This window comes from Vulpes vulpes, chromosome 10 (genome assembly GCF_048418805.1).
Source record: "Vulpes vulpes isolate BD-2025 chromosome 10, VulVul3, whole genome shotgun sequence".
Classification (NCBI taxonomy): domain Eukaryota; kingdom Metazoa; phylum Chordata; class Mammalia; order Carnivora; family Canidae; genus Vulpes; species Vulpes vulpes.
Genome location: NC_132789.1, coordinates 93,752,252 through 93,765,400, shown reverse-complemented (window position 1 = coordinate 93,765,400; position 13,149 = coordinate 93,752,252). Strand labels below are relative to the sequence as shown.

The 13,149-nt window shown below is 40.7% G+C and overlaps 1 protein-coding gene across 14 annotated transcripts in view; it reads right to left on the bottom strand.

The window, feature by feature from the left end:
* Nucleotides 1-13,149, bottom strand: part of RAPGEF2 (Rap guanine nucleotide exchange factor 2) — a 241,277-nt gene that overhangs the window by 153,665 nt on the left and 74,463 nt on the right. For all 14 annotated transcript variants that reach the window (XM_072724949.1, XM_072724947.1, XM_072724937.1 and 11 more), the window contains one exon: nt 4,509-4,565. In XM_072724949.1, coding sequence (XP_072581050.1) covers nt 4,509-4,565 — 57 coding nt within the window. The remainder of the gene's footprint in view (nt 1-4,508; nt 4,566-13,149) is intronic.

Here is a 13,149-nt window from a genome sequence, read left to right as displayed (position 1 = left end):
TAAAGATTTTATTAATTTATTCATGAGAAACACAGAGAGAGACAGAGACACAGGCAGAGGGAGAAACAGGCTCCCTATGGGGAGCCCGATGCAGGACTTGATCCCAGGACCCCGGGATCACACCCTGAGTCAAAAGCACTCAGCCATGGAGCCACCCAGGTGCCCCAAATTACATTCTTTAAGCAAAATATCTGTAGTGTGTCAGGTTACATATTTATATTATCCACCTCTATATTATCCAAGCAAGCAATCTAGCATATAGTAGATAACAACAAATGAAAGGAAGACAGAAATCACCTGATCTTCTCATCCACTGTATAAAGTCCAACTAATTTCATCTATCTTTCTAGCACACACAAAAAATGCCAGATTCTAAATGGTCAATTCTAAATTTTTTACAGTTCAATTTTGTCAGAGCCACAACTCTTCCCCAATATTTTTTGTCATCCTGTTGGTTTACGCTAAAACAATAACACCATGGGAGTTAGATATCACTACCATGATGCCTTCCTAACAAACGTTTAAAGCAGTTAAAAAATTGGGAGACCATAATACCATAATGTAAATTATCAATATACCGATGATGATAACAATAGTAGCAGCTACCTTTTTTCTTTTTTTTTTTTTTTTTTTTTTTTTTTGAGATTTGTTCATTTTAGAGGGAAGGGAGCTAGTGAGGGGAGGAGCAGAGGGAGAATCTGAAGCAGGCTCCCTGAGCAGCAGCTAACATTTTTATGCACTTCCGAGGTATGCAACACTCTACAGACTTTATACATGCTACTGATATTGTCCTCACACCAACACTAAAGGGTAGATACTATTACTACTGTTCCCACTTTATAGATGAGGAAAATGAGGTATGGAGTTGGATCAAAAGAGTATTATATTTACCTGGTGAAATTATTATAACCATCAACTTAGAAGTTACCAGCAGACAAACATAATAAGGAAAAAAAGTACTCATCTTTTGGTCATAAAAACAAAGTCTGGAAGTCTTTGATATTCTGGCTACACTACATTCTTAACACTCGAGGGAGAACAAGAGCAGACAAGTCATTTCCCTCATGAGTTAATAACAGCAGGTCCCCAAAAGAGGGATGCTATTATGAAGTTATCACAGATTTATATACACCACAAATACAAGTATTCTTTAATTTTCAAAACTGCATGGACACAGATTGGTAAGAGCAGAAGCATGTCTCTTCAAGGATCACAGAAGAAAACACTCCAATTACCCTTCATCACAAGATTGGCCAAATACCAGGGATCTGATTAAGTGATCTACAATTAGTCTCTGCGAATTTTTGGTCTTAGGAAATCATGATCTCCTGAATATCCACAGACTTTCCATTGTCACCTGATTCTAACTAATCAAAAATAAGCAACTGCTACAATCAACTTTATATACAAACTCTAACCTAAATGCAATCAATTTAGGATTATCTAAGACGTGGCTTTGCATCATCAGCATAGCTCACATTCGCTGACTTTAAAACAACTCAGAGGGATCCCTGGGTAGCACAGCGGTTTGGCGCCTGCCTTTGGCCCAGGGCGCGATCCTGGAGACCCGGGATCGAATCCCATGTCGGGCTCCCGGTGCATGGAGCCTGCTTCTCCCTCTGCCTTTATCTCTGCCTTGTTTCTGCCTCTCTCTATATATGACTATCATAAATAAATAATAAAAAAAAATTTAAAAAAATAAAATAAATAAAACAACTCAGATATATTTAAGACACTGTAACCTACCTACAATTTAAATGAATAAAAAGTAATCATTGCTAGGGACTCGGGGAAATGGAGGCAACCGATGGTGGGTTTCATCACCCCTGGGATGCCAGCAACAGAAAGGGATGACAGGCTTATACTCACATGCATACAAGCAATATCATTTTTTATGGCGCCATTTCTTACGATGGCATGAAAACGGCTGGAAAAAGCTAGTGAGTGGGATAACAGCTAAGGCAACAGAATCACAACGGCTAGGCTCAAATCCAGATCCCACTTTCAGCAGTGAGACCTTGGAGAGTTCCTTAACCCCTAAACGGCTCAGTACCTTCATGTGTAAAACTGGGGTGATGATAATATTTATCCCAAAGGCAGCCACAAGGAGTAAGTAAATTAATGCATGTAAAGTACTTATTAGACTATGTGGGAGATAGGAAGTGCTTGTTAAAGGTTTGCATCAAATGTTTACATCATCAATACCATCAAAACCATGCTTTAAGGAGGGAGGTCAAATTAATAGAAAGTTGACACACCGCCATTAGACAGCTTCAAAAAATGTTAATAATACCCTCAGAGATTCCCAACCCTAACATCTGTACACTCATTCCATTGACAGCTTCTAATTGCTCCTAAAAGAAACAAATATTCTAAAATATTTGTCTTAATTTCTTCAAGAATAGATATGTTAAGGGCATCTGCCTCTTGCTAGTTTTCTCATTAATAAATATACTCCAATTACTTACTATTCTTCTACATTTGATGTACCTTCTTTTATTCTCTAGATTGGATATTTAGAATTGCCTGTAAAACATCCCCTAGATGTCATAGTTTCATACGTTACAAAGAATCACCCTAGATCAGATCACCTCTATCTTCTTCCAACCTCCATCCCTGACTCCCTGAAGGGCCTCAGTTCTAGCCCTACCCCCTCAGATTACTTTGATCGTTTCCTCACTAATCTCCCTGCCCAGCCACTCACTCTAATCCACCTTTGTATCTTCAGGGAGACATCTTTGAGGGGGAAGAATGGGGAGGCATTTGGTCACATCATTTTACTGCTTGAAAACTGGCCACCCAGCTGCAAAAGACATTTAAGAAAAATATCAACCAATAAATAAAAGGTATTTTGAGGGCAGCCTGGGTGGCTCAGTGGTTTAGCGCCGCCTTCAGCCCAGGATGTGATCCTGGAGACCCAGGATCAAGTCCCACATCAGGCACCTTATGGGGAGCCTGTTTCTCCCTCTGCCTGTGTCTCTGCCTCTCTCTCTCTCTCTCTCTGTGTCTTCCATGAATAAATAAAATCCTTATAAATAAATGAATGAATGAATGATATTTTGAGACAAAGAGATTTTGAATATTTCCATGATGTTAAAGAATTATTTTTTAAGGTTTGATTGATGATAATATTGTAGTTAAATTTTTTGTTTAATCCTTTATCTTTTAAAGACAAGGACACATTCTAAAATTGATACAGATGAATTGTTATGTCTAGACTTAAATAAAAATAATCTGGTTGGAGATAGGGAATAGGAGATGAAACATAACTGGCCATCAATTAACATTATTGGATTATGCATACCTGGGGGACCATTATACTACTACTGTCTCCAATATCGTCAACATTTGCAATTTTCCATAATAAAGTGTTATTTAGAAGGAAAAAAAACTCATTTCCAATTGCCTAAAAAAATCACAACTGGTATTTTTAACAACACATTCACAAGCAAATAGGACTATAGCCTGACTATTCCTTAATTTGTCATCTTGATGCACATGTCAGTGGCCCTAACCTTATAATATTCAGAACATCAGGCCCCTTTCCCTCTTACTGTTCCTTCTGCCAGAAAGTCTCTCTAGACCACCAGATATACTTTTGAGACCTAGTTCAAGGGCCACCTCTCTGAGACTCCCCCCATTCCCCACAAGGCTCCCCTTATACTTCTTCAGCCCTTAGTACCTATCTATTTTCAGTTCTTTTGGTTGGTTACTTTTTGCTGTTGTTGTTCTCCTTTTATTTCCATCTCCTTCAGGAGACTATAATTATAGCCTCCTTAAGGGAGAGTTGCATTTTATTTATTTCATTAAGTAATCCCTATAATATGCATGGAAAGTAGTTATTATTTATTTAATAAGTACTTTGAAAAATAGAAAGTCAACTGAACAACAGCCAATCGTGGCAAACATTATTAATAAAATAATATGTGCAGTAAATCAGTTTATATGTCCTTAATACAACAATATTTATCTACTACTATGTTTATCACATTCTTTAAAAACTTGTGGTCATTTTTTCAAGGAATATGTTACACATCTTGAAATAAGTATCAGTATTATTTATAGAACAAACTATGCCCAAAGAGATGTGGGCAGCTTATTTTCCTATTTCTGAAAGGATTATAAACTAAAATATGACATTTATGCTATCATCATTACATCTCATTCCATGTGGTTGCGGGAAATATATCTTGTTCTGTTGGAAAGGCTACACTGTTTCTTATTCCGTAATGATAAAACTGTCAAAATACTCCACAATACTAAATTATATCTCTGAACCATACATGAGAGGTATATAGGTATAGATACACACTTATCTGCAAAGGACTGTAAACTTTACTTTATGACAGGTAATAGTTGAAATGTTTTATGTTTCTAAGTTACAAAAAATTAGTTAATGCAAAATTAAAGTAACGTTGACCTAGCCATTAGTAATACTTCTGTGATACTTTAAGGAAATTATTTAATTGTTGCCGTATACACTGAACAAAGAGAAAGGAAACACCTACTAGTATAAAACTTCATTTGCTTCATGTCTTTCATATCTCACAGTTTCACACATTAACCTGTAAGGAAAAAAAAAAGGGACATGAGTTCAACATATATCATGAAAAAACACTCTAATAGTTTAAAAACATAAAAGAGACATGTAGTATAGACAGTAAGATTATTTTATATGGATTGCCACAATTATTAGCCTCAAGATAAATATTCTTGATATCCAGGTTAAGAAAATAAAATCTGGTAAAAAGACACTAGGAAAAAAAAAAAACTTTGTTATATGTCAATTTTACTGTTTATTTTTAGGGGGTACAAAATTGTATGTGTTTTACACTTTGTAAATGACATGTAGACAAATTAATGTTCTCTGAGGTAAGCAGAAAATAAGAAAAAAACCTAAAAATTAGAAGGGAGAACCTATTAATTTAAAAAATGATAACGTCATTCATGTTAATGTTACTTACCAGTATGTAATTTCAGCAAAAGTAGGCTTTTATTAACTCAGTATATTTATGACTAATGACTAAATGGAGGCTTTACAGCTTAAAGATTTGTTATTTTGGCTGATTCATCCCTGAGGAAAAAATTATGGAAATTATGGAAAACATGAATAAATGTTTAAATATTCAAAATTACCTCAAGAACAGCATTTTCAAGAAGCATCCTATTCTATTAAGCCCAAGTAAAATTTCCAAAAAATACAAAAATGTAAAAGAAAATGACTGTTTCTTCTTATGAAGGAACCACCAAATAATAAATTGGCTATAAAAGTGATTATTTCAACAGCACCTCCATTTTGATCAATGGGGTTAGTGGTCTCCACTTTGTGCAAGCAACTCTGATATCAACCCATTGCCATCTTTCCTGTTTGCTAAATCCTATTAACACAACATACTCTTGATTTTTCACTTGAAAACAACTTTCCTGTATATTCTTCTTTCCTGTGCTTACTACCACCATTCCTACTTCAGAGGTCCTCTCTATCCCTTAACTTGAAACATCCCAACTGAATGTCACTTAACTCGAGGAGGCAGTATCAAACCTTGAATACACATTGTTAACACAGGGATTGAATCACACCAATTCTTTATAAGAAAAGATAAGAGTCACAAGTTTTAAATCTAAAAATACCTGGTCTTAAATTACATAACAGCCCTCCTTGTTTCCTGTTAGAATGAAAGAAGCGTCCTTGCCCTAACCTCTTCACTGGATCTCATTCCTTCTCCTACAGTAGACCTTGCGTTCCTTCAGGTTTACCTCCTTCTCCTACATCACCATCCATGTCTACCTCCTCCAAAATCATTTCCTTTACTAAATAAACACACCTTAGCATCACCCGTGTGGGGTAAGGGTGCACCTCTTTTGACCACACATCCCCCTCCAGCTACTAACCACATTTTGCTTTTACCCATGACAGATATTCTCCTCTTGGGCTGTCTATATATATTCTCTCTCCATTTTCTCACCTTCTTAACACTTCTCCATCATTTGCTCCCTGAAACTCCAAAGAAAAGGTTCTAAAAGTTCTTAGTGTCCTCTGTGTTATCTAAATCCTTTCTGTCCTTATCTTAATTCCACTTCTCAGCAGTATCCTTACACCATCATTTCCTAGAGTCTTCCTGTCCTCAATCTTCTGGTTTTCCTCTTAACTCCTTAGTCATTTTTTCTGTCTCCTTTGGATTCTCCTCCCATTCCATTCCTCTACCTAACTTCTAAATGTTATCAACTCCTATCAGCCCTCTTCTCCTCTGCACCATGTAATCTTATCCAGTCTATGATTTTAAGTTTAATCTATAAACAGATGACTTCCCAAACAGTGCCCCACACCTAATCTCTCACTTATCTAAATGCCTACTCAACATAGCCACTGGCTGTGTAACAGCGATTTCATGTTCAAAATGTCCAAAACGGATCTTAAATTTCCTTCCCAAAAATTTGCTTTCCCACAATCAGTAGAACCCAAATGTTTAGGCCAAAAACCTTGGAATCATTATCCTTGACTCCTCCCTTTTCTTAATATCCCATCTTTCTGCCAGCACCTGTTTCCAAAATACATTCTCTCAAATTGACCAAGCCTACAAATGTAGACATCAGCTTCTGCTTTTGTACACCTATTGTCCATTCGCCACATGGCTTCCAGAGAAATCTTTCTAAACCTTAAGTCAGATCCTCTCACACTTGTGCTCTTGGTTCCCACTACCTTTGGAAGAAATCCAAACTCCTTATCCTCGGTGCCTTCATGCACTGAACCTGTTTCCATAGCAGAGTATCTGGGCATCACTATACTGTGGAGATTTCTGCAAACTGCCCTGACTCAGATGTTACTGCCTTTGACCACAAAGTGAAAGCAGCCCAGCACCCATTCTTATGTGTATGGTAAGTGTTGGAAAGCTTGTTCGTACAAACACACTCTAAATGCCCTTGTTAATCACTATCTTGAGACTGTAGAGATCCTGTCCTCCCCTCTATATTCCCATCAAGCAGAATGTATAGAAGAAAGTGTTCAGTGTTCAAGGTCACTGGCTGATCAGAAGCATCTCCTTTGTAACAAAGAGTGTCTGGATGGCAGGCCTTGAGCTCCTTGGAACACTGGCCATGCTGGAAGGGGATGGGCTACAGATAGTTGCTGGCTATTTGCTACCGTATAAAAGTTTGCTGCATGTAGATCTCTGCAACAGATGCTGTGTGTCCAGGCTGGCACTTCTGGACTCCCTATAGTAAGTTCTCCCAATAAACCTATGCCTCCCTGGCTGTCTCCAGGTCATTTCTTTGGCCTCATAGGACAATCATCCACCCTTGGCTTAGAGTCTGTTAGGGTATGACCACACAAATGGTGAGCCAACCAGGAAGCCAGGAAAAACAAAACAAAACAAAACAAAATATGCAAACCATGACCACCAACATGTGGGAAAGGGAATAAGGATTTCTGCAGGGGAAATCCCAGGCTGGCCATCCACATCTATGTGGGGCTCGATAGCCCCTATCCTTGATGGATAAGCCCACCACATGAGTATAACGAAATGCCCCCTGAAAGTATCAAAGGGTCTAGAGGAAATTTTGACCAAGATAAATTTGACTAAGAAAAGAATAGATGCTCAGTTGCCATAGTTAGCTGACCCCTCCTGTCCATGTAGTTGCCTTGAAGAAAGTATGCCACCCTACAGGAGAAACTGCATTTAGAGAGGAAGGCAAGATTAACATAAATGACACTCCATAAACCTCAATAATCAGCTTGAGGAAAACAAGATGTTAAGTTAAAAACTCTGGCACACAGAACGGCCCAACTGAAGGGTGGTTAACTGCCCCAGCAACAAAGTCCCTGCATGTATCTCTAAGCCAGCCTGGGATCCCAAGCTGGGGGACCCAATGAAAAGTTCTACCGAAGAAGAGACTAATTGGAATGAGCCCATAAAAATTCCCATTCTCTTAGCTCAGCCTCTTGTTACCAACCAAAATGAAAGCAGAGCATTCATGCCCATTGAATGGGGAACCCTGGAACCTGCGGGCACCTTAAGCATCGGCGTAGACCACAGTGGAAGATTAGACACCTGCCGAATGGGTAGAATTGGGGGATAAATTTGGAGAGAAACAAAGGGAATCCAGGGTGGCGTGGCTGCTCAGTACACGGGACATGGGCACTGAAGGCAGGTCGCTTTTGGCCAGGGATGTCCAAACCGGCATTCATTACATAACAATCTGTGCTACAGTCAGTCTGCCCCTGATGGTTGGCGGGGCCTTGTGTCCATCTTGACCCTCTAATGGGGCAGCCCCTGATGGGCTAAGCTGGCTGCCACAGGTCTGGCAGAAACAGGAAAGGTCAGAAAAAGAGGTATTAGGAAGGCAGGAATGAAGGTAACAGATTCACAGGAGGAGGAAACAAAGACGACGGGTGCACATGTTACCTGTTGCCAGATGTAGGTAACAGGGACCCTCTGTGAGACAAGTAATCCAGTGCAGTCCTTGTTGGCCTCTGGCAGAATTTAAAACCTGAACAGCAATTTACAAAGGGCACCCTGAGACAGAGGATGACAGGCGCTTTCTCTACAAACCAGGGAAGAGGCCAAGGACACGGGCTGCTGCTTCAGGCTGCTACCACCCAGGTACCTGGGGACCGGGGGCCACATGGAGAACTCACCATAGATTGGTCCAACAGAGTGTTTCAGCTCTGGTTAAAACTAGTGCCAAATTTACTCTCTTTTACGGTAACCACTACGGGGGGGGGGGGGGGGGGGTATCATACAAACAAAGCAGGTTGCCGTAACTGTGGACAGGATAACTCCCACCAAAGCCCTATTTGGTGTATATGACCCCAACACCCAAATATATTCTAGGAATGGATGTCTTCGCAAGACTAACATTACAAACTACGGCAGGGGATTTCAAATTGAGGGTGCACTTGGTCAAACAAATAATAAGGGGAGATGCAAAATGTACAGCTATAATGCTACTTGTCCCACAGAGTGGGATGGCAAGTAAACAGTATCACCTCCCAGGAGGCCAAGAAAAAATCACAGGCACGGAGCAGCCCGGGTGGCGCAGTGGTTTAGTGCCGCCCTTGGCCCAGGGTGTGATCCTGGAGACCCGGGATTGAGTCCCACATCAGGCTCCCTGCATGGAGCGGCTTCTCCCTATGCCTGTGTCTCTGCCTCTCTCTCTCTATGTCTGTCTCAAATGAATGAATGAATGAATGAATGAATGAATGAATGAATAAAAATAAATTAAAATAAAATAAAATAAAATAAAATAAAATAAAATAAAATAAAATAAAATAAAATAAAATAAAAAGAAATCACAGGCACAATTAAGGAATTAGCCCAGGTGGGCAATGATATGACCAACTAATTCACAGTCTGTATAATAGTCTTGTCTGGCCTGGCCTGGAAAGAGACCAGATGGAACATGGAGAATGACTGTGGATTACAGGGAACTAAATATGGTGGTAGCCCCTCTTCGTACAACTGTGCCCAACATCATGTCACTTGCTGACTTGAATTGGGGAAGTTTTAGGCACTTATCATTATGTTAGACCTGGCTAACCCCTTTTTCAGTATTCCTATAGCTCTAGAAAGCCAAGAACAATCCATTTTCACCTGGGAAGGAGAACAGACATTCATTATCCTACCACAGGGGTATTTATAAAGCCCCTTCATTTGTCACAGCTTGGTGGCCAGTCTTTTTGTTTCATTATACTGATGATCTAATGTTAACTTTTCAGTCTTTTTCTACTTTGCAGGCCACTGCACCAGATTTGCTTTCTCACCTAATAAGTCAAGGTTGAGAAGTCAACAAAAACAAAATTCAGGTGCTGGCTTATCAGATAAGACAAAGGTTGTTTCTGTAGTACCTACTGAGAAAATACAGGCATACCCATGCCCCACTATCCCAAAGCAGCTGCAAACCTTCGTAGGTCTCTTAGAGTATTGGCATCAGTTTACCCCTTGTCTGGCTCAACTGCTTCTGCCCCTTCATAGACTGGCTTAAAAGGAGCCCAATGGGACTAGTCCTCAAAAGGGCACATTTGAACACACCAAGATGGCTATTAAATAGATCAAAGCCTCAAGTATTCTTGTATAGGGACAGCCATATGAATTGGATGTAGCCAGTTACCCAGAAGGTTTGGATGGAGCTTGTAGCAATGGCAAGGACACAAACGAGTACTAATAGGTTTCTGATCACAATCATAAAAAGGAGCTGAGAGGCACCTGGTTGGCTCAGCTGGTTAAGCAGCTGCCTTCAGCTCAGGTCAGGTTCTGTGAGTCCCAGGATCGAGCCCCACATCAGGCTCCCTGCTCACTGAGGGAGGGTCTGCTTCTCCCTGTCCCTCTGCCTCTCCCCACTGCTCATTCTCTCTCTTTCTCTCTCTCTCTCAAATAAATAAATAAGATCTTTAAAAAAAATTAAAATAAATTAAAATTAAATTTAAAAAGGAGCTGACCCAATATAACATTTTAGAACAGCTGTGAGCTATTTACCCTGCCTTATAGCAAGTAGAAGACATAACTAAAGGGATCCCAGTAGCTGTTCACACCCAGTATCCTATAGCAGGATGGCTAAAGGATATATAATCCAAAAGCCCGAGTCAGGCAATGACCCAACCCAAACCAGATGATTGGCATGCCTCCTCGCAGCAATGTAGACCTTGACGAACAGTCCTCCTAGTGTGGAGCTGCACTCCATTCTCTGCCCTGTAACCTATATCACAGTTTGGTCCATTGTCATGTACCTTACAATCCGTCCAGTGCCTACACTCTACTCACTCAAGGACCTGATGTCATCCTTAGAATACATATAGACAACATGCAGGAAGAATGTTCTCTGCTGCAGATAGAGGCACAAGGTAACCTTTTATTGTCCTTGCCACAAATTCCATCTACAGGGGAACATATAATTAAATGGCCCTGGAGGGATCCCTGGGTGGCGCAGCGGTTTGGCGCCTGCCTTTGGCCCAGGGCGCGATCCTGGGGACCCGGGATCGAATCCCACGTCGGGCTCCCGGTGCATGGAGCCTGCTTCTCCCTCTGCCTGTGTCTCTGCCTGTGTCTCTGGCTCTGTCTCTCCTTCTATCTCTCAAGAATAAATTAATTTAAAAAAAAATCTTTAAAAAAAAATAAATAAATGGCCCTGGAAATGGCAAAGAAGTCCACAGTGCTTTAGGTTTTTGGCCCAGTGGGGAAAAGGAGTAGAACAGGACCTAACCATCCCCCATTTCCTCACCCAACTCAACCAAAGATAATAAAGGCACACAACCCCAGATCTCTCATTAAAAAGGACACTATTGGGGCACATGGGTGACCAAAAGGTTAAGTGCCCAACTCTTGATTTTGGCTCAGGCTATGATCTCAGAGTTGTGTGACTGAGCCCCTACACTGGGCTCTGGGCTCTGTGCTGTGCTGGGTTTGAAGCCTGCTTAAGGAGTTTCTCTCCCTGTTAAAAAAAAAAAAGACAAAAGAGACACAATCATAATCACCTTATGGAGCACTGTTATACTCCCACCATCCTTTTCAGGTTGTCCCACTGTGTAACAGAGGGGAGGTGAACAAATGGGTACCACAAACCTGGGGCCAAACCACGAGTCAGGAGTGGTATTATCCCAGAACGGCACCTCCTGCATTCATTAGACAATCATGACCTGCCTCTTCTGGTGCCTCCTGAACAGCTTAACTTTTTGCCCTTGGATTCTGTATGGGGAACCTGTTTGCCAACTGGGCCCTGACCACAGCTTCCATACAGAATAAAACCAACTGTTGGGTATATAGTGAACTCCCCCTACCAGGGACTGCAGGCTTCCTCTGGTAAAATATTTTCTAGAGTTTCTCAGCCATTTGTTTTCTATTATTTGAATGCTGTGGCTTATACTGTTACTGTAGGATTTGGTTGCAATTCACCTCAGCATACTTGGCCCCGGGAAATCTCAGAAAAAGAGGATATAAAAAATGTACGGGCCAGGAGGGCCTCAGTGGCTCAATCAGTTTAGTGTCCAACTCTGGATTTCAGCTCAGGTCATGATCTCAGGGTTGAGGGATCAAGCCCGCGTCAGGCTATGTACTGCTGAGTGTGGAGCCTCCTTAAGATTTTCTCTCATCCTTTCCCTCACCCCTCCCCCTCCTAAAAAAATATACATGAGCCATCCAGGGAATCTCTGATAGAGTATATGGTACAAGCTAGAAGGCTAGTTTGTACAAGCGCAGTTTGAACATTCCTGTCACTAACTCAGTGAAAATGTAGAGATCCCATCCTCCCCTCTGTATTCCCATCAAGCAGACTATGTAGAACAAGCTGTTCAGTGTTCAAGGTCAGCAGCCCAGGGTGGCTAACACAGAGCATCTCCTTTGTAACAAAGAGTGTGTGGACAGCAGGCCTTGAGCTCCCTGGAACACTGGTCGCAGAAGGAGGGGAAAGGCTACAGATAGCTGCTACACAAAGCTGCTATGCTATAAAAACCTGTTGCATGTGGATCCCAGCAGTAGTGCTTTGTCCACTCTGCCGTCCCTGGATTCCCTCTACACAAGATCCCTCGGCAAATTTACGTCTCAATCACTGTCTCTGTGTGTCTTCTGCCTCACTGGACTATCACTCACCCCTGGTTCAGAATCTGCTGGGTAACACTATACACCATGCTAAGCACACTAACATCTGAAGAAAACAACACTGATCCACTTACTTAAGTCTTGTCTGCCCCATCAGGAATATAAGCTCCATGATGGCAGAGGTTTGGTCTACTTAAATGCTGCATCTCCAGAGCTTATGTCAGCGTCCAATACATAGTAGGCACACAATCGATAATTGTTGACAGAATAAATAAATTTAACCAGTGCCCTCAGAAAAACAGGAATAAAATCTTCTATGAGACCAATAATTGGGGAAAGTACTAACATAAATAAATGGGAAAAGTACCAAAATTGGTTGTCTTTAAACATTGTTGAATATTTTATAAAAAGCACATTGATATTCCCTGAATTCCTCAAGAATATACTAATAAGCATAATTCAGTTCTTTCTTAATGATCTACAACTGCTTATATAATAATTACACTTATCCATAATGCTAAAGATATATATATGTATGTGTGTATGCTTATTTATTTATTTATTTATTTATTTATTTATTTCAGCAGTCTTTCATTTCCAACACTGAATGGGCTCAGACGAT